Here is a 22,609-nt window from a genome sequence, read left to right on the forward strand (position 1 = left end):
TCTGAAATTTGATAATTAGTCACAAACATGAGACATTTCTCCTATAAAATCACACCATGCACTCATCAATGAATAAAGTGCCTATCTGACATAAGACAGCAGGACGACGGTGGATGCTCAGACTACTCTGACTATTCACATACGTACAGGTCAGGTTTATACTCCACAGAACACAAGTTTTGCACTTAAAGCCAACAGTCGTGCCCTAGTGTTTCCAGCAGGGCTGCACAATAGTGATCCCTTGTGGTAGCTGTGGCATGTAGTAGTTCCAAGAGGCCAATTCTTTCTTCAAGACCTAAAACACGAAGCATCCTTGTGCTTCCAGGTTCAAGTAAAACTCAAATAGAAAAGGTCCTGTAGAGGCACGCTGCAAATCTGAAAGGCCGTTTTAATAACTAAGTAGTGTTCTCCCCACCCTGTCATGACCCAAATCCCAACTGGAGGACTTGAATGAAGCAATAAGTTGTGTCAGCTGCAATTTCTCATCACGCTCAATGATCCATCATTAAAGGAAGGAACTCATCTGTGGAATGAAATACCTCCTTCATGGAATGGGCAATGCAAAGAGCAGGTACCATAGAACAGCACCTCAACTGCCTGCCTGCTTACTGGGGTCAAAGACCCAGCTCCTCAAATAGAGGACGGCAGCTTCTCATATAAGCCACGATATTTCAACTGCAAGTTGGCTCTCATAAGCATTGTAATGTAAGCATTATTCAGTGTTTCATGTGGTAGAGCCTGTGATTCTTAATTCCTACCCAATCCCTGCTCCAGAAATGAGACTTTAAAGAATAAGAAGACACTGAACACGCACAGCAGTGCTGACTTCAAACACACTGTACAGACAAAAAGGTCAGTGGAGGCAAACAACAGAACACCAAGCTAAGAGACCAAGATTAAGCAAATGTCAATGAAAACAACACCTTGGAACCCAGCTCTTCAGGGTCCTCTTTGCTGAGTCCACTTAGTTATTCTAGTTTGGCTCTATAACACGGACCTCAGGAAAGGAAAATAAAGAAAATGGCTAAATTACATATTTTTTTTATTTCTGTGATTTTAAAGCAGGTCATTTTAAGCAAGGCCATAGTACAACTTTGTGTCTGAATGCTTCAAGCCCTTCCCATACCGCTGTGCTCTCTGCAGAAGGCAGTCATGATTTTGTTTGATGACAGGACTTGCCACTGTTGCTGCTGTATCACATACAACACTCATCCTGCCCATGCATCATCCCATTTCACTTCTCCCCCCAGAAGACAAGTTTCCACCTTCCTCTGCTCCCTTCCTCTTCAGCAGCTGGAAAAAAACAGCCGCCAAGTTGCTGGGATCAGCGAGAATCTGGGTTTGTGCAAAGGGAAATGAGTGGCACTGCGAGCAGAGACACAACACCCCACCTCAGGTGAAGAACTCCGAGCAGAAGCTTCCTGTACGCCTGATGTCTCCTGGAGTGTGTCTCTAGGAGAAACACAAGGAGATTAAGATGAGGCACTTTAAGATGAGGGACTAGAGTGTAAAGAGCCTTTGGTCCTCCAAAAGCCCACTGACCTCTTGCTTTCAAAGTGCTGCAACAATTCAAATGTTATCGCTCGCCAACACGAAATAGGCAGAGTACACTGAATTCCTTGACACAACTCCATTAAGTGTTTTTGCTCTAAATAAAACAAAACTGCAACTCTAGCACCCTACTGACAGCCTGTATGTTAAGAAACAAGGTACAGCATTGCTCCTTCTTACAGCATATCGGGAACACTTTAATCACCAGAACTGTTCAGATCAGGTTTAATTAAAGCACGAGTAGTTGTGTATTTAAGCAAGAATAACTCATTCAAATCAACATTGCTCTTTAAATATTGGTGAGCAGAGCACGTCATTCATACACACAATGTAGAGCTGTACATATCCCCAGAAAGATGCCACGCAGTGTTCACTCATCGTCACAAAGTGCTACTCTTTAAAGAAAAACATCCAGGAAACATTCCTGCATTTTCTTTGATTGGAAACAATGGTACAACGGGGGAAGGAAAAAAACCAACAGACTAATTTCTATGTGACACATACCAAAAAACACAACCATACTTTTAATTCCTTCTCCCTTAAAAAAACCCAACTGGAATCTCCAGTTCCTTGCAATCAGACGTGACAAAGACCTTCCCAGCAGCCACTGCCTCACCGCTGCCGTTTAAGAACAGAAATACAGTTACACAGTGAACCCCCTAAACCTGCCAATGTTTAACAGCCACATGAGATCAGAACAAAATGTTCGCTCAGCTTCAGAAGAACCCCTTCCTGCTGTTAAAACAGTAATCCAGGATAACTTCAGGTACCCCACTCTATCCATACGAGTGCAGATTCAAGAACAAGGTAGTACTTTCCACTCCCCCTTTCTTTCTTTTTAAATCACACCGAATAAAAGATTGCCTGTTCTTCAGCAGATGAACAGTGGAACGAAATCTTTTATTGCTGACCAGGAAAAAGTTCCATGTGATTCAAACAGGCTTGAGCCCTTGTTCAAAAGCAGTCAGATACCAGACACCAGTTATGTCCATACGGTTTCAGTCTGCTTCCTTGTGTACAAACACAAGAAAAACAAATCACTGATTTTCTTCAAAATCCAGCCTCATTCGCTGTGAGTTTTTGGTGAGCACAAGGACAGCAGTGCTTCTGACACAGAGAACAGCTCTCTTATGAGGTTAACTGCAGGAAGAATATACCCAGAACTTATATATACACAAGGAGGCAGGACTGATGAACACCTCCAGGAGCCCTTTGATTCACAGCAACCTTCCTACTACAACTGCACAAAGTACAAACTGGCTTTGTGTGAAAAATGGCGATTCAGACATCTTGTACACAATTTCAAGTGCATAGTTTACATGTTCAGAGTCGTATACCTGTTGCCAGCTTTACAGCACAGAGGGAAAACGTTGTGACAGATGACAACAGAGGATAAGCCCTTCATCACATTTCACTTTTATTGAACATTTTCTGCAAATGCAGCTTAAAAACCTTGTTTCAGATTGCACGCGTCAAAGTTAAGCCATGATAAATCAATACTTGTTGAAATCCAAATCCTGTTAGGTAGAGGTCAATTTCTGCAGTTAGAGAAATTACAACAGTGTAACAGTCATTCATAAAAGCAGTACGGTGCAAGAGGCTCTTTGGTGCCAAAAAACTGTCAGTTACGCATTTATGAATGGTACCGAGTAGAAAGCAATCCAAACTACAACTCCTCCTCGCAGTGCTATAGAAACATTAAGGGACACTGGAGACTCCTATATCTCGAGTAGTCTGTGAAGAAACATCACCATTAAAGAAAAGCTGTATAAAAACCAGTGAGAAAAGGCTTAAATGAGAAAGTACATCCTATCCCTCCTCCTGATACACAGGTCAGGTAATGCCCCACTCTGCAGCAGGCATGTTATTTAATCAGATTCGAAGTGATCTACACACTGAGAGCTGATGGATCACTGCCTTAAAGTTACACCCACTAATATGGGCACTTACGTGGCAATGTACTTCCAACATCTAAATCTTCATCAGTGCCTAAGGAACATACTGCTTGCACACCAGCATGTGCTCAGAACACAGTCGTAAGTCAAATACCTTGAGCGAGTTCTGTAGAAAGCCCGGATTTCAAGTCTAAGAAATCCTAAAATAACTTGCAAAGTCAGAGATCTACTCACGTGTTGTTTTTTTTTGAAACCATGTGAGTGTAATAAAAACGCAGACTTACTTGTGAGTTTTCCCTCCAAACTACAACGTATAGGCCGATCCTCGCGTAGATATACACATATATACAACATTGATAGAAAAATGAGACCTGTAGACAAGATTCCTAACTTGAGCAAAAGAACACTATGCATACGATAAAGGAGAAACGGAGACAAATAGCCAGTTCTGTCATCACAAGCACTTATGGTTCCACACTAACTTCAGTCATTATTGCATGCATTGGAAGCCTGGAGTTGCAAGTACCTCTGAGCCTCAACTGCTCTTCCAGAATATCCCACTTTCAGCCTTATCTAAAATTCAAGGTACTACTAAGTATGTCACATAGAGGAGGAAGAAAAAACTCATGTGATTTGCTACAGCATTAAGTGTTGTTCATTGCACAACCTGGCTGGGATCAACAAAACTGCAAGTTCCCCTTTTCAAACTCTATAACTTGCAATGCCTGCACAGTAAGAAACAGAAAGCACACAGCTCCTCACACGCTCATTTGGAGCTAAAATATTCTGCTGTTTCTTTTAAAACGCAAGCTTGTTTCACTGGACTATCACTGCAAATCCTACACTTTACTGTGCCGCTTCAGTGTATTTCTGTATACAGCTGAAACGTTTGCACCCCCTAGCTGTCAGAGGTAAGACACAGTACTTATATCTACCTTACATTCATTTGAAACTTCAAATTTATTGAGGCAGTTTATATCAATGTATCCATAAAATTGTTCAGAAATAACCCAAGTATAGCATTTAAACATCTTCGTGATTTATCCATTTACACACTCAGTACACAAACAGCCCAGCCTCTGTACAGGTTCATCACATGCAAACCACCCATTAAAGACAAAAACTTTAATTAAAAATAAGTCACAACTCAGTGTACTGTTTCAACTGCATCTCCATTTACCAAATGGCACATTGAATATTCTCTAAAATAAGATGTTTTTAACAATCTTGTTAAAAAATTCTTGGGCAAAATATTTCTAGACTTAAAAAACATCAAGATTTTCCAAAACACTCAAGATACTATACAACTTATAATAACCTTGAAATAGGTTTACAAGGTTGTTAACCAAGGTATTTACATACCAAATAACGTAAAGCAAAAAATCCGTATTTCTAATGACAAAAAGGTGATGCATTAAAGATTTATGAAATTAAAATTAAGGCTCTTTGTTATAGTTCTTTATGTAACTTTACATAATAGCCAACTTTGGAAATGTCAGTCTTGCACATTCTCGTCAATCTACTGCATTTAAAGCAGTAGAGTATATTAAGTATTTCTCTGAATAATTACATTGCTACTTCTATGTTTGAGCATGCTTTTGAAACACTGTCATTATGAAATATTTACAATGTGTAGCCTTCAAACCTCATGTAAAAGCACAAGTATGACTGTTCGATTTGAATACAAACAACATACTTGCAAAAACATTGTTTACTCCTCAAAATTAAATGCAAATCCCTACAGTCTTAATGAGCAAACCAGCTCTTAAGTTATAGTATGTGCCTGAATGTGGACAGTAAAAGTGAAGTAACTCAGACAGTACTGTTTTTCATTTCACACTGAACTATTCTTTGTGTCGTACTGTTTTCTTTAAGCACGTAGAAAAATTAAGTATTTTCTTAAGAAAAAAAGGATTCCAAGACCTACGTGTGCTTTCAGAGCGATGTCCATCGGCTTCCTGAAAAATCAATACTGTCTAGCAGGTTGTAATGGTTGGTCCACAGTTTATTTCAGGATGTGTGTTCAACTAAAAGCAACTCGCTGTTTCTCAATGTCATTTCTCTTAAAAAGCACAGTGATATCAAACACTGAAGACAGAACAAAAAAAAATAATGGAATGGTGACCTAAGGATCAAATTCAGCCATTTCTGCTACTATATCAAAATTTGTAGTCAGAATTGTCTTTATTGACTTTATTTTTAAGTTTTGTACACAAAGAAAAACATGTTCATCTCCATCATGAACAAAAACTTAAAAAGGCAGAACTAGAAGACATTTGTGTCCTTCACCAAAGCAAAGCTGTGCTAAAGGTTCCAAACATTTCCATTTTTAAAATAAATATTTTCTTTTTTTTTTTCTTTTTTTTTTTTTTCCTCTCCATTGTCTACATTCCAGTCTTCAGAGTGTCACTGGAAACTGCAGCCTATCATGAAATACACACGTTTAAACAGAGTCCCAGCTCACTGCGTTTGGTAGCTTGCCATACCATATCCAGCTTGGTTAGGTATTACCGGAGCACCTTGTCCCTGGGCAGGCTGAGCACCAAATCCACCCATCCAGGCAGCAGATGGAGATTGGCTTAAAAAGGAACAGGAAAGGAAAAAAAGAGAAAAAAAATCATGCAAGCTAGTCAGTTATTTACGAGATAGCAGACTAAAAGAACATGAAACACTTCCTATACCACCATTTATACCAAAATAGAACAACTTATTCTTCTGTGAGTAATTCAGAAGCTTTTTATACCAGGTTAAATGTTACAACATGTGGTTTCTCAAAATAACTTAAGCTTTTTTTAGGAAAAAGAAAAAAAAAAGTCCCACAAACCTTGGATCCTAGTTACACATACGTGCCTTTGGAGGCAGTTGTCCTACTGGCATGTGTCTGTAATTCAACACCAGTGATGCAGAAACACAGAAAGTCCCCAGTGTTTAATTGGCATGAATATCACTGATGAGTTTTTACCAGAGCTTAATATGCTTAACTGGCAAGAGGTAATGAGTAATTAAGAAAGCAAAGAAAGCTATTTTTGTTTAACAACAAATGTGGCGAACACTTCAGGAAGAAACAAGTATTAGAATCCAGCCAAACTCTGAAACTGCAAAATTTAAGAAAGGCCATTTTGTGGTTTATTTTCTCCACAGTTAAAAAGCCTTTATAAAAACCCTTTTAAGTAAATACCAGGGCTCCTGGGTTCAGACTTCTCCAGTATTCACAAGCAGAGATCATGACTTTTTAGCTATTGGACATAACCACCATCTCAAACCAACACCAAAGCAGTTCTTGTTTACCTTGAGTCTCAAGACACCCATATGCACAAAACATCTTATCATAAACATGCCAGAGTGACTCACCCCACTATTTGGTCCATGGTAATCATTAAACATAAGCTTTAGCACATTGCAAGGCTTGAAACCTTGCGCAATCCCTCAATCAAATAAGCCTGAAGCCCAGACACAACATTCCTGAAATATTTAGAATTAAGTAAAATTACTCACTCTACTCCAAAACCCTGTTGATTCCATGCTTGGCCATACATTCCATATGATGGTACTTGCCATCCATTAGCCATATATTGCCCATACTGTTGTGGATTTCCATATACTTGGCTCCATTGACCCCACTGACTGTAATCCACCTAAGGAGAGAATAATTCTTAATACTTCAGGTTCTAGAGGTGAATTATGTTCCTTCTAAGGTGCTAAAGGAAACATTTTCGACTCAGTTGCACTGTCTACAACTATTGAGCCATAGTGAAATCGGAATAATAAGTGAGACAGCACCACAACCTAATTAGAACCTTGTACTGAAAGTGTGTGCACGCTTTAAATACCAAGGGATATTTGGAAGGACAGTCAGCTAGTCTGCAATAAGAATGCTAGCAAGAATCAGAATTACCTCCAAGTTTCTCCCTATCTTGAATCATATCCAGAAGACAGATATTCCACCAAAATCACTAGCCCAATTTGATGAACAACTGGAACATAACTGAGACAGAACATGGGATTTCATAAGAACACTACTACATTTAGCTATTATAAATGGGAGGCATTGCAGGTGGATAATTGGTTGCTTTTGTTGAAACAAATGCAAGAACACACAAGGAAAAGGATAAAGCACAGTTACCTGCTGGAAGTTTTTAGTCATATCAGGAGATTCTTTACCCCAATAACACTTAACAACATGTCCTTCAATTGTGGTTCCGTTAACTGAAACAATTGCGTGTGCCGCGCTTTCGTGAGTTGAAAATCTAGAGAATGTAAAAACAAACTAATGTCACTCTTTATAGCACTTCCAGTTGATGGTTAAAATATAGCAAGAAAATCCAGCGAAAAAGGTCTGCTTTCATGGATCATCTTCACAAGTAACAGTTGTAACAGATTTTAAGACATCAGCAGAAGTTCATTCAAGTGAAATCCACGAAAGATCAAACATCAGCATGTTAACAAAGTCACACATTTTCTTCTCCTTCATATCCATACCTGACAAATGAGTAGCCTTTTTCTGGAAACACTCTTATTTCCATTATCTGTCCAAACGGGGAAAAGGTCTGTCTCATAAGCTGATCTACAACACAAAACATGTCTCAATTAGTAGCTATCTTGATGCCCAAAGTTTTGGTAATAAAAGGATCAATAAAACCAATCATACCCGTTAGCCCAGAAGCAATTCCTCCACAGTACACAGTACAATTTTTTGGACTTGACTGATTTACTACATCTTCAAATCTTAATTGTTTTGTATTATCTAGAAAGAAAAGAGACTGGTTTTAAGCATCAGGGTAGCAGCAACCCCAGAGTCCCAGATACTCACCTCATAAAGATACAGGAATTATAGGTTTAACAAACATCCAATATTTAATATTAACAAACATCCAACATCCAGTAGTGCCACCACTATGTTAATATAACGTGCCAGAAAAAAAAACCAACAACTATTTTTTAAGTTAAGCTAGATATTCAACTGAGCAGTGATAAGACCTTGGCAACACTGTTACTCTTCTCCCCTTAGCAGTGCCATGTCAGAGATCAAACAACACAGCTTTACAAGGCCTTACTTTCTTGTGTACTTTTGGGGGCTGGTGGTTTCCGCGTTGCCCAGTTGGTTCTGATCTGACGGCCTCCTAACCACTGGCCTCCCATGTGTACAATAGCATTTTCTGCATCCTAGAGAGATGAAAATAAAGACTAAGACATGCAAACAAAAGCGTGTGTAAGGCTACAAGATTTAATTGTCAGGTCATTCCACAGACAGAACAGATAACTGCTTCAAAAGCACATGAAATTCAGTAGAGCCAAATAGCAAACAGCCAAAATCAACTACAATCTGTCACAAAGAAGGCCCTCACAAATGATTTGGTAAAGCCCTCCCCCTCCCTGCATATACAGTCATACATACTCATTTTGTCAAGGTAGTCTATCTGTATCAGAGTAAAACAGTACAAAAGTCACAGAGATGCCAGAAGCGATTATTGAAATGAAGCAACTATAATTGCAGAAAATCAAAGCATTTTGCCAACTGACTGTATAAAATACATAATATACAAGAACATAATTGATAGTAACAGATGAAAGGTGAGGAAAGACTTTTTAATCATCTCAAAATCCCTGACTGGCCAATTTCTTAGCTGTAATCCAACTCAAGTTTATACCACGCAGTACGTGTTACAAAAGATGTTACATAAAAGATTCAAATGCAGCCTTCTATAATCTCAATGTGCACCCAACATAACAGACCACGGGTAGGTAGAATATTTTCAAGTTCTGAAGGACTGAATGCTAGCTAATAAAAATCCTCTAATGCCAAGATTAAAATACATCAAGCATGCAGCTTCCTGCTATCCACCCCTCCACCCCCACCTCATCCTCTTTTCTGCCTTTTGGAAGAATGTAATTCATGTCTGAACATAGACTGCATTTTAACATTTGTAAACGTTAAAGATGTATGTATGTACGCATACGCACACGAAGCCAAACAGTCACGGCCCACACAGCTTAACATCTTATCTCCAACATAAACTAAAAGACAACCTCTATGTTCACACTGTAAGCAAAGGAAAAGTTTGCTAACTTTGCAAGCAGCAATTTGTTCCCCCTGCCAGCTCTATTGAAATAAGAGAGAAAGAGCAAATAGTACGTATGTCTGAAACGTTCCTCCAGGGGCAGCAAGTTTAAGAAAGAAAATGTAAAGCACAAGAGACAAAGGGAGAACACAGACAAATCTAAGGTGAGTGCTAGCATCTTCCTGCTGCACACCACAGAGCTCCACTTAGAAGAACACTCATCTCAAACACAAATGACTCAGGACTGCGATCCGTTTAATTACACGCACTGGTCATTCTGAGGACAACATATATACACAATAAAGACTTTATGAGAGAAGACTTTGAGAGAGGACCAATAAGGAAAATAAACAAATGAAAACCTTCCACATGTGCTCCTTAAGATAAATTACAAACTGACTAGGAAAACAAACTAGCTCAAATGATCCTCGCTGCTAGTCTTGATGATCATAGCTGGCAAAAACAGAGCTCATGCTGCCAGAACTGTTCCAGTTCAACACAACAATTTGGTTTTCTTACCACTGCAGTGTATATTAACACCCTAAAATGTTGAAGGAAAACTTCACACAACTCCCCGTGCTGTCCTAAATGCATCTCAAAACACATGCAGCTCGGTTATCCTTAAAAATTAACTTCAAAAATCACAAAGAATTACTTGAGCCAGTTGCATTGCTATGAACGGTAGGACAAAACACTGTTTGTTAATCAGTGATACACTGACTAAATTCTACAGATAACATCTACAATACTCCTATCAGAAAGGGACACCAGTCACTTGTCTGAAGCATTATTTCATAAGCATAAAGTTATCCTCTTTGTAATAATATTGAACTCAAAACCAAGCAAAACACTTGAGATAAAGAATCAAATCTTGGCTGTAAATTAATTGCTCCGTGCAACGAGATTTCAAAATGCTGTAAGAACTCAAAAGCAAAGGACCAACCAAGAGCTCCTTTAATGAGAAGCAGACAAATGAAATCAACTGCACTTTAACACAAGATACAAAGAGCAGGCAGCGTTAGGTCCTCAGGAAGACTGATCTTCAGCATGAACCTAAACCTGTCCAACAACCATCCCAGCTGTTGCTGGCCACAGCCCTACTCTTTAGGGATGAGGGCTCCAGCTTCTATCTTCACATACAAACCCACACCCGACAGCTCCTCAGCTAACAGACCCAAAGCACAGCATTGCAAAGCTCCAAAGTGTGATCACTGCACACGCTGCAGAAGAGGCGGCTCAACGGATAAAGATAAACAACACGACGTTCTTGCAGCACCGCAATCATCTGCATTGCTTCAACCCTTTCTAAACATAACAGACATTTTTTACTGCGTTAACTTTTTCTTCTAAATTCACTTGGGAAAGCCTGATAAGCAGTGAATACAGAAACAAAGGAAAAACAACAAATGAGAATCTGCAATTGATTTCAATCACCATCGTTATTACTTACCAGTTTGTTATAAAAAGATACAAAACCATAGCCTTTTGATTTTCCAGTTGCCATATCTTTAACTACCCGTGCATCCCTGCGGAAAGAAGCACAGCTATATGAGGGCAGAATTAATAACTCGCAAAATAAAAACTAAAAGGAACCACACACACTGTATTGTGAGCATAATTTTTCTTATCAATTCAGTTAGCCCTACAACTAATCATTCCTGAACTCTCCCTATCGCTTCTTTACCTGTTAGAAAAAAGCAGTAGGACAAAAAAAAAACAACAAAAAAAACATGTAATAGACATGCAACCTATCCACATAACCTGTACTGGCTATAACTAGAATGGTCAGATTTGAACTATAAGAGAAACAAAGTTGCCTTTTCTAAAATTCTATTGGCTAGGGTCCTCTAAAGTTTACTGTTCTATAAATTACTGTAACAATTCTATCTAAGTTACCATGCATTCTCTAAATAGTTAAAAGTCTTCTGCCTAGTGATACAAAATATATGAAATATTAAAAAATCGAAAAAGAGGAAAAAATAGGAATTAAAAGGCATACATGGCCTGTTAACAGATTTCTTTATTTTTCTTGGTCAATTCTCTACCATCATTTTGGAGTTTGGGCAGCTGTAAATTTTGAAAAATTGACATTTTCAGAAATTTAAGAAAGGAGAATAAAACTAACAACAATGCTAAGCACACCAGTACGAAAACAACAAATTTACACAGAAATTTTAGTGAGTAAGTTAAAATGATTGGAAATATAGAACTGCACTGAATATAGAATGTTAAAATGTAAATACTAAAATATGTATATAATAAATAATGTATAATAAGAATAAATAGAAATGAGAAAAAATCTACAACTGAGTTCCAGTGTGCACAGTTCCTTGCAGTTAGCCTTCAAGATCCTGTCCATTCTTATGAGCAATTCTGCAAAATAACCAGAATGCTATTACTTTTAATTGTGACTTGGACTTTAGAAAAACTGCAGGTCTCAGGTATAAATATAGATCGAGAAACAGAAACCTGAATTATTCTCTTATCCCCATTTTCAAACACTACTACTTACCACATTAAGAGACAAAAAGTACACAAAACAGCAGAGGTAAGAAATAAGATTTATGATTCAATTAAAAATATGCGTACAGAACAAGAGAAAAATAAGGATTTTGTTCTTAGGAATACATTCCCATGAGGCAGTACAAAAACATTCGCATGTAACTTTAAAGGATTTCTATAGAGATAAGCCAATAGCAGTTAACAGACCTTTCTTGTAGCAGTACTCTCACAGACATACTTTACAACTTACAAGCACTCTTGTAACGTCAAATACGGCCAATTCAAACATAAGGTCATTTGTTATCACCAGGATTTTCCGAGAGAAATTTAAACTCTCTCTGAACTAACTCAATAGTGTGCATATAATTTGGAAATCAATGTCTGATTTACTACAGTCTGAGCCGCTACCTGAAAGTAATATTTTAATTTATTTTCTAATAAATGTGATCTTTTTGAAGATTTTCATAAGCTGTACAACTGGTTGCTTCATAAATTCGTATTAGAATTGAGCGGCTTTCTATACTGCCTACAAAATGCAGTATGAACAAAATACACCGAAGATGCAAGGTCTGTCATTGTAAAGTCACTATTCTGTACACATTCCGAACAATAAAAAGTCACACTTAAAAACAGTCATCAAATTGTACTAAGAAGCTGAAACACATTAGAGTATAACTAAAAAGCATACTGCTTTCAGCAAAACTGGAGCACAATTACATTACTGGATTTACAAACATGATAACAGATACAGACATGAAATAATAATAATCCCTCTTCACTGCCCACCCAGCAAAGAAAGACATTAGAAAAATCATTTAGAAGATAAGAAATAACATTTCAAATCAGCACCAAATTTTTACTGTCATACTTTCTAACTGATATTGGCAATGTTTATTGTGATACTTACGATATTTTACCAAAAGGAGCAAACGCTGACTTGATATCTTCTGTTGTTATTTCTGGACTTAAATCCCCAACGAACACATGGAAGTGATCTGAAAACAAATAATGTGCTAATCAAATATTTAACTGCTATCCAAAGCTTCAACTCCTGAAAAAGCGATGCTCTTTGCACAGCACTGGGAACCAGGAACAGTCAGGATTCCGCTTGATGAGCAGCAGCAATTAAGTCTGTTCGCTCCAGTTTCCCCAGTTGCAAGACAGAAACAGAAGAATTAGTCTGCAAAATTCTATTAAACACGAGATGGGAAGGAGAAAAGTTATGTCTGAATGTATTTATGGCAATTACTACCATGTGCTATGAAGTATTTGTGTAGAAGTAATACTGTGCCATTACTTTACTTACTGGATGTATCTTTTTTCTGGCTACTTGGTGTTGTTGCCCAGTTTACTTTGACCTCCTGAAAACAAGTACAAGATTTAGTATAAATTCATAACATTCTTACATGTTATAAGGTCATTCAAGGGCTGGTCACAATTGTCAATAATATTACCAAATCATCCTTCAATATACTGGACTACAGCACAATAATCACAAAGAATGTTTTCTAAATACCGCTTTTATTTTCCACTGAGCTTTAATCACATTTCTAACAAACAAATTTCACTAATACACACACGTACTGTTTACAACGACAGCATCCTTAAGACTAAGATTACAACATAAACAACTTACCTTTCCCAAAATTTTTCTCCCATTCATAGCAGCTAATGCAGCAGCTGCATCTCTGTGTTCATAAAATTCCACAAAGCAATAAGGGTCATTGCTTGTATGCTGCAAAACAGAAAATCCAACAGAAGAGTTGACCCTTCTGCTATCGGGTTGCTGAGAAGAAAATCCAGGAAAATATATTACTTATAGCTAGAAACTTTAAGAATTACTTGCATTAGATTCATGAAATAGCCTTTGAAATTACACTTAAATGTAAGAATGTTTAAGATGGACTTTCCATTAAAGGTCTAGCAATTTCAGAAGTACAGTTTACTTTTTATGAGCTCTCAGTATTTCTACTGAACTAAAAATAATTCAGCTACCAGAAAAGTGATCTGAAGACCTGATGGAAAGGAGGGAAAAACAGGAGGAGCAGAAGGAACCAAGACACTTTTCTGCCTCTAGCAGATACTCAAAGCTTGAAAGGTTGGTTTCCCACATTCTTTTTCAATTTTCTCACACCTGCTGCTTAAAATGCCTCGTTTCATTTGCCTGAAAACCATTCACAGACAGCAACCCAGAGACTGCTTACTCCCGGCCTTCAATGGAAAATGTTACAGCTAGTAACTGGGAAACGCCCCTTAGAAGGTCTGAAGATAGTTGAAGAAGTAAGAGGACACTAATCAATTGATCACTACTCTCTTATCTTGGGCAACGCCTCTTTTTGTATGCTGACTTAAAAACAAAGCTCCCTACGGTATTAAATGTACCAGAGTAGGAAATGCAACAAACGTAAAAGTCTTCAAGAAAGCTGATCAAGGAGAAATCATTATGAGAATCCTAACTTAAATACTAGATTTTATTTCCCTAACAAATGTCACAAATACAAAAGCTACAGCCTCACACTAAAATATCTTCATTACTTAGGCCACCTGGCCACGGACCAAAAGACAACAGGTATAAAAAGAAACTAAAATTATTTCTTACATGGTGCAGGAAGGATCTAAAAACTGCTTTGACATCAATACTCTTCCACATTAACTTTTGCCATTGTCAGGAAAAGCACAGCACTAACTGAAATTAAGAATAAGCCTTTATTGGTTTTACTGTTTAACTTTTGAATGTTCATTCAAGCATATATGAATAAAGAAATCTTAATTCAGCCCTATAAAACTCAACTGTTCATTTTCAAACACAGTTCTGTCTAAATCTAAACAATGGAAGCGATGAAGATCTGACAGCCAAACTCATCACAAGGCCTTTATACATCCAAAATGATAAAGCAGTCTGAACCTTCCACCTGAATACTCCCAGAACTAGGTGTTCCTACCATGCAAAATAACAGACGGCGAGACGACAAATCTGAGATTATAACAAAGAGTTTAAGTAACAAGAGCCATAGACAGCTCTGAAAGCACGTTTGCCTTGGATGCACTGAAAGAGCAAGCCTGAACTATCCCCCTTCTCCATTTGACATTCCTGCGGCACTGGAAGTGAGACCTGCAAAACCCATTTAAGGCCTTAACAGATTTAGCGCAGTTTACACCTCAACTGAAGCATACGATATGTTATTTTCACACTGCGAGGTCTTCTTTTGCACTCAGAATCTGTCTGAACAGGAAGAGCAGCCTCTTTCATAGATGTCCAGCTCTTCAGGTGTTCAAGATACCTGTAAATGCTACCTACAGCACTCCTCTGAGTATTACATGCTCCCAAAATAAGCACTTGAAATCTGTAGCCACTTCATATGGCCATGCCACACCACCTACAAACTGGCTAATCATTAAAAAACAAAAAACAAACACAAATGGAAAATATTCAGGTATAAACTTGACTGACTGAGATAGCAACAGCGGGCTGATAAGAACTACTTAACATAACACAGTGGCCATGAAAAGTCTGCAGTACAGCATTTGGAAGGATGGTCAATAGCCACAGACACTTTGGCCATTAAAAGCACGGTAGCTGCAAGCCAGTTCCAGCGTAGAATCCAACCCCTTGAAGTTAATTGGGTACTTAATATGAAGGTACAAGCACATTATTTCTATATGACCTCTCAGGATTTTGTTTTAGGGTTTTTGGTTTTTTTTATTAATTACTGAACCACTTACACGTTATATAAAAACATTAAGAACCTGCAAAGTACACAGGTAAAGGAACTGCTAACATCTGCAATCCGTACTGTTTATAGCTGTGTAACAGTGTTACAGACTGATACTGTAGCAGGCTTGCAATTTTACCTCAAAAAAAAAAGATGCTGTCCTCCCTTCTTTCTCCCTAAATTAACTCTTTGAAGTGAAAAGTAACTTTAGTGAATTAATACATAATCTACAGTACATCTCAAATGCACACATATACCTGAAAGGATGTAACAGAACACCCGTCCCAGGTACTCCAAAGGTGAAAGTTACTGCCCTTCATCTTCAAATATTAATTCCCTTCTCATTAAGATCCCTCCCCCCCGCCCCTTCTTTGTGAAGCCTGCCAGATGACTTTGGGGCAGCCAAGGTGGACAGCAAAAGGAGTCAATGGGCAGTGGAACATCACAAAGCTTCCCTCATGATAGACTGCTTGGTGACAGGTGCTAAGGTCAGCCGAGTACATTCACTTCCATATGACTGAACATAGCCGCAAGTAGCTTTGTTTGCATACTTATTTCATAAAGATGTCTCGCTTGTTATTTCTTTGGTTATATTAAAACAAATTAAGCAGTGGAATTTCTTATCTGGTTCTTAGGAAAGCAAACTGACGCTGCCACCAATCAGCTCATGGTTGGAGCGGCCATATTCTAAAGAGCATGACAACCACTATTTCTTGAGAGGAAAAAACCGACAGCTGTGCTGTGTAACACATTCCATTTTGTTCTGCTCATCCTTCTCCAATAACCTTGCAAACAACACGGCAGAGCTCCTCTTACTTTCATTAGAAAGTTCTAATAAAAGTGCCACAAGATGAGAAGGATTAAACAAGCATCAGGTAGTTAATGTGCAGCCAAAACAATAAGAAGTAAAAGCAAAACAAGGTGTCATTTTGAAAGGAAAAGAAGATCACAGCAGAGTTACAAGCAACGTTCCTAAAATGATGAGTCTTGCGATCAGGATTATTTAATATTTCATTTATTTAATATCCTGACAACAGAAGTAAGGTGACTACACTAAGGAAATCTGTGACAAGTCAGTAGGAACCACCAGGAGTAGTAATAAGAGCATAAAGAAAAACACTATTTTAGAACCAAAAATCAAACCAACTATAAGTTCTAATTAGTCCCTGCCTGCCAGAAGATCACCAGTTGTAAAGGAAGAAAGAAAGAAGACCGTAAGGCAGCAAGGAATTGCCTGAGATAGGTCAGAAAGATCACAGAAATGGCCACCAACACTAAATGTATCAGAGGATCTACAAGCAAAAGGAGGCAGCATTAGTACTTACCAACACATAGTACTAAAAAACCTTACTGGGAATACTATGGAAGCTGTTGCTTTATTCCAAGAAAAAAAAATACAGTAAGAACAGACAAGTGCAGGCAAGAACTACTTGACTGACAAAACAATAAAAGGCTCAGGAATAGCAAAGCGGAGTTTGAAAGATTTCTGACTGTACATCCATAGGGAAGAACAGGGAAAAGAATTACTGAGACTCACATGTAAGTAAAGTCAAAAGCAGAAAATCAGCCATGAATAACATCGGAACAACAAAGTTTTTGATCATCAGAACAATACGGTTCCGAAGAAAGAGGGGCAGCAGTCCATTACATTAAAGTGGAATCTCATCATCAGCTGATAAACCAGATGTGGCAGGGCTACCAGCAAGAGCACAGGACTGTTCTCAACAAAAGGCCTCTTCTGCAAAAAGTTACCCAAAAATACAGACAAAAACCAACCCTCCCAAGCCATTACCAATAACATCAAACAATGCCTCCAACTCCATTTAGTTTGGATAATTTAGGAAAAAAATCGTATCTGCTACTCCTCTGGAAGTGAAAGTCCTTACCTCTGTTATCATTTTACAGCTTTTGCATGGTCCAATCTGGCTGAATAACTGAAGTATAAGGACTTCAGTCACATCTCTGGAGAGGTTTCCTACATAGCTACACAAGGAAATAACAACAAAAAAAAAGACATTAGAATAGCATTTTTCATCTTTTATAATGTAATTATTTTTAAAACCTTTAATAACTATTTAAAATCCCAGGCATCTTAATCTGAAAGACATTATTCACAAGTGATTTCACATTATGGCTCTAATGCAACATCCACACGGTCTTTAAGTTACAAAGTTGGCAACACAAGGGGGAACACGGCCTGGAACAACCCTGGATACCGAGCAGCAACCCTTCCTCTGGCAGAGAAACATCAGAAGCTGGAGAACACTGCTGGAGGATGCTGCAGAGAAAACCCATCTTTGCCCAGTTGGTACAAGTTTCACTTCCCACTGAGCAACTAAACGAAGCCTTCTTTTTTCATTGGAGTACAAAGCTCATACTGAACTCCTGTCATCACAGTAATAGCTACTGAATGTAGATGATGCTATCTTGCAAAGGACCAACTCCATTTTTCTGTTGTCCTGGACTGGAAACGCAGCTCAGCCACCAACAGGCAAGGCACGCAGCATATGCCATAGGAATGCTCCACACACATTGCCTACCTCAACAGCTACCGCCTCTGTAAGAACTCCCCCCAAGATTTGGCAGTGGTGCTTTAATATCACCCATATTTACAGACTTTACCTATAAAGTCATGGAAATTGTAGAACTTGGAACTGTTTTTATGAAGTTTGGATTGCCTTAAAATTACCCACAGAGACAAGTCCAGTAGCAATTCCTAAATAGTCCATTAGAGCCTAACTCTGAAAAATTAAAGCCAGGTCACAGAGGTGGCTGGGAGAAAGTCAAACACACACTGAATGCTTAGAAAAACAAAAGCACGACCACACTGGAATCACACTGTATTTATCATCAATGTGACCAGTCAAGAGAAGAGCTCCTCAGACCAACAGAGCTCAGAATCACTAGCAGAGATGCGTCCATCATTCCTAAAAACAATTCTGCCCAAAGATAAGGTGGCACAAATGCAAATCTGCAATTCAGCTGTTGAAGAAAATGCACATTTTAGTCATTATACACTAATCTACTACAGATTTTCATACTACACCAAAAACATCTGTCCAAGTTGTTAATACACCTCAGTGAGATGAACTCGAACACGTCGTCAGTCGATGCCCAAGCAAATGATGGCTATGATGCCCAACCAAAGCTCTTGTCAGAGCAGCAATTCTCTCACATCCAAGTAAAACTTGGAAAAGCTGACTGTGTTTGACAGCTGGACCTTCATTTGGATTGAGCAAGATTCAAACTGACGCTGCTTGTTTCTATTTGAACCCCACACAAAGAAATGTTTTCCTTGATGCTGATACTCTGTCAATACGACACAAGAGCTCCGTGCTTGGAGGTAAATGCCACCACAAGATCCAGAGCGACTCTCTCATGTGGTACCACCCAAACACAGGAACATCCATTATGAGTATTCACCCACTCTTTACTTCCTAACTAAATATATAGGAATTAGCAGACATCTCCAATGGAAGCTGCATTCGTATCCTGTATTGCAGTGAGTAAAAACTTGTCAAGATTAAGAAGGCAGTTTGCCTTATAACAGGGTCTATCTCACTGACTTTCCAATGCCCTATCCCAAAAATTCAGCAGGAAAACATTCAGATCTTGTATCTGAAACCTTAACTCCATTTGTTAATCATTCACCAAGTTAAAACTGTTAGTGATTTGCAGTTTGAAGTGGAAATACTTCAAATACACAGCAGATATTACTAGAATTCAGTGGAAAACATGATTCCTAGTAAGAGTTCCCACATAAAACGTCTGCACTGACAGGAGCTTATTACCAGTCCTTGTTCTCCTTCTATCTCTCAAGCTGTATTAGCTAACAGCGCACGGAAGTGAGCACCTGTTCTGTAGCGCTGACATGAAAGAAAATACAGTGAAGTCCTTTTAACTTCAGTCCTACAGCAAGCCAAAGTCTCAGTATCTTCTGCATCATATTAATATTTATTTCAGAAACGCAACAGCTCTGAAAAGCAGTTTGAAGAATTCTTCTTTGGTTTGACCAAAAAGCCAGGAAATCCATTCCTTCAACATCTGTCCAATTAAGGTCAGTCAGGCCAACTTTCAGAAGAATTACTAGCTGGTTTTCCATACCATTACGTCTCCTTTGAGGCAGCTGTGAGAACGTGACATCGTAAACTTCAGCCACGAAACAGGCTGCTTCTTCACACAAAATCCTACATCAGCAGTGTCATTTGGGACGGCCTGATGGATAGATTCAGGAGGGCTGCCAGCTCCTCCTGGTCCATCAGTTCTCTGTGTTTATGATAAATACTGCTTTGATGTCTAACATCACTGCAATCAGAACCCATTAATACCTTTCACAAGCTTTAACGCACTCTAACTTGAATACACACCCTGAGACTGCCTCAGAGGAAAGGTGCATGTAACAGAGACACTGACACAAAGCTCTGCAAGTGCTTGTAAAATAAGTGAATACAAACCACTACGAGTTTGAAACAATCGACTAAAGATTAGGGCTCGATGGTTGCTTGCAGCTTGTAAGTACATTCAGTACAGCTAAAAGATGACTTGGGAAGAGATGCACCATACAAGCAAACAGCTCCAGCATCACATGTCTGAGTGCTTGCTGGGCTCCATGACCCTCATGAGTCCCTTCCAGGTCAGGATATACTATAATCCTACGAACACCGTATCACTAAGGAAACACACTCACCACGTGGAAACCTTACCTCTCTGGAAACGCAAAGCTTCCCAGCTGATGCTAATGACACACTGCCAGACAACTGGGGCACCGCATCTTAACCTCAACTTACACATGATAGAACACAGAGCCTCCTATTCTACTTTATGAAGCCAAAAGGGGCAGGAACACGCCCAAAGAAAACATACGGCTTCCAAAAAGCTATTCCACAGCACATCAATCTTCTTGTTTTGTTACATCCTATGGAACATATCGTTCAAACTCAACAATCATAAAGCTCAACAAAGAAGCATTTACTGCGCTCACACAGGCTGTTAGCTTGGTTAATGTAATAGGGCAGCAAATTGTATTTGAAGTTCTGGTATCTTGCAGAATTGCACGAAGAATGAAAGACACAACAGCAATTAGTTTTAGAATTAAAATCTTAGGCTTGAACAGAAAGATCCCCTTTGTGGGCTTAAATGGGTTTTCATTCACTCCAGATAGCTGAGGAAGAAAGGGATTTTGCAGCCACTACTTTTAGGTCCAGGAAAGCTCTCCTACACACTGAATGAAACACAGAACAAATGCTTTTCACACTCATACAGACAGCAAGCAAGAAGTGGCAGATTCAAATGAAGAAAGTATGATAAGAAGTAAAGTAACCGATGGAGTGAAAAGTGCCTAGGAACCTTAGCAGCATCTCTCTGATGGTACTAACGAGCTATAGGAAATGACATGAATAATCTACACGGTGGACTCTACCACAAGATTCTTACTCTGCACGAGGACTGAACCAGAACAAGGCACAAAACATGAGCAAACCCAACTCAGGATCCACACGGCTGAAGAGCTGTGCTCCTGCATCCTACCTGAAGTCCGCAGTACCTACTATACAACGCAGCAAGGCTACTGATGGGACAACTTGTGCATATGACTGTTCTTAATAACCCTATGCGCCTGATCACTAAAAAGCTACAAGGAAATGCACATATGTGCCGTTCATAACTTTGACGAGTCAAGTAGAGTCACATTCGTGCAATCCCACATCTCTGGCAGCAGCAGTGACGGCATTTCAGACACTTCAGCATAAAAATCATTTCTCCTTCACAAGTGACTACAGGCCAACTTCAGTCACAGCTGGGTGCAGTGAGAAGAGCTCGCTTCGAGTGCTGGTAATTAGGAGTAAAAGAAGATTTTCAAACTTTGGCTAAGAATAGCATTTATTTACAAAGAAAGGGGGAAATAAAAGAGGAGGAACCAATCAGCGAAGGAAACGGAGCTGGAGTAAAACACGGCGCACCTTTGCCCTTTTCCCTCTGCTCATTCTAAAGCAGCGCTCTGGAAAGTACTCCCACTGGAAAGTACTTGCACCGTTAGGGCCAAGCACACCCGGACCACTCGATGTCAACACAGAAAGCGCTGCCGATAGATTTATTCTATCTAACCCAAGGACTAAGCAGGTATCACATGACACCGCCAGCAAGTTAAGAGAACTTTGGCAGACGTCGGAAAGAGTGAGGGAAAAAAAAAAAAAAAAAAAAAAGAAGAAAAGAACGCACCACAAATTGCCTCGAAAAGCCTTAAATGCCAAGTCATCATTTTGGTACTAGACACAAAACAGAGCAACTCGAGAGATATTCCGCTCTGTTTCAGCCGCTCCTCTTGCAGCGGCCTTCGATCCAAAGCGCCCTGGCAGCCTCTCGGAGCGCTCCCAGCCCGGCCCCGCACAGACAAAGGTTCCACGGGCGCTGTGCTCTGCCGGGACAGCCCCGCTCTGCCTCACAGCCCGCCGGCCCCACGTTACAAGCGGAGCGGTCAAGAGAACGACGCGCTCTCCATTGCCTCACGTTACAGACAGCCCTCAGCGTAAGACAACAGCACGCACGCAATCAGAGCCGTACCTGCCGAGTTGTAAAGAACTCAACAGCAAACTCTCAGCGTTTAATTTTTGGACAGAAAAGCGGACAGAAGCCGCCGAGTTATCGGACGCTGCGCGGAGAGACGCGTCCAGCACAGTAATTCCTCCTGCCAGGCCCCGCGGAGCGCTGCCGAGGCACACACAGCGCAACGCCCGCTGCCCGTCCCGCCGGGGCCGAACAAAGAAGTTGGCGGGGCCCTCCGCACCGCCGCGTTCCCTCCGCTCCCTCAGAGCCCGCCCGCCGGAGCCTCCCTCTTTCCTTCCTTCCCTCCCTCCCCGCACGGCTCCCGCTCGCCGTCCCTCCCTCACACGCC

The 22,609-nt window shown here is 39.6% G+C and overlaps 1 protein-coding gene across 4 annotated transcripts in view; it reads right to left on the reverse strand.

Moving 5' to 3' along the window:
* Positions 1-2,953: 2,953 nt before the first annotated feature.
* The window catches only part of TIAL1 (TIA1 cytotoxic granule associated RNA binding protein like 1), a 264,354-nt gene continuing 244,698 nt past the window's right edge, over positions 2,954-22,609 (reverse strand). The window contains exons 2-12 of one of the 4 annotated variants that reach the window (XM_072340427.1): positions 17,607-17,703; positions 13,644-13,742; positions 13,314-13,368; positions 12,915-13,002; positions 10,956-11,031; positions 8,501-8,609; positions 8,095-8,190; positions 7,926-8,010; positions 7,570-7,693; positions 6,942-7,081; positions 2,954-6,024 (exon numbers count right to left, since the gene is read on the reverse strand). In XM_072340427.1, the coding sequence (XP_072196528.1) occupies positions 5,907-6,024; positions 6,942-7,081; positions 7,570-7,693; positions 7,926-8,010; positions 8,095-8,190; positions 8,501-8,609; positions 10,956-11,031; positions 12,915-13,002; positions 13,314-13,368; positions 13,644-13,742; positions 17,607-17,703 (1,087 nt within the window). In that variant the 3' untranslated portion in view covers positions 2,954-5,906. Of the gene's footprint in view, positions 6,025-6,941; positions 7,082-7,569; positions 7,694-7,925; positions 8,011-8,094; positions 8,191-8,500; positions 8,610-10,955; positions 11,032-11,504; positions 11,635-12,914; positions 13,003-13,313; positions 13,369-13,643; positions 13,794-17,606; positions 17,704-22,609 lie in introns of those variants that run through there. The other 3 variants (XM_072340426.1, XM_072340428.1, XM_072340429.1) reach the window with 3 other exon arrangements.

This window comes from Excalfactoria chinensis, chromosome 6 (genome assembly GCF_039878825.1).
Source record: "Excalfactoria chinensis isolate bCotChi1 chromosome 6, bCotChi1.hap2, whole genome shotgun sequence".
NCBI lineage: Eukaryota > Metazoa > Chordata > Aves > Galliformes > Phasianidae > Excalfactoria > Excalfactoria chinensis.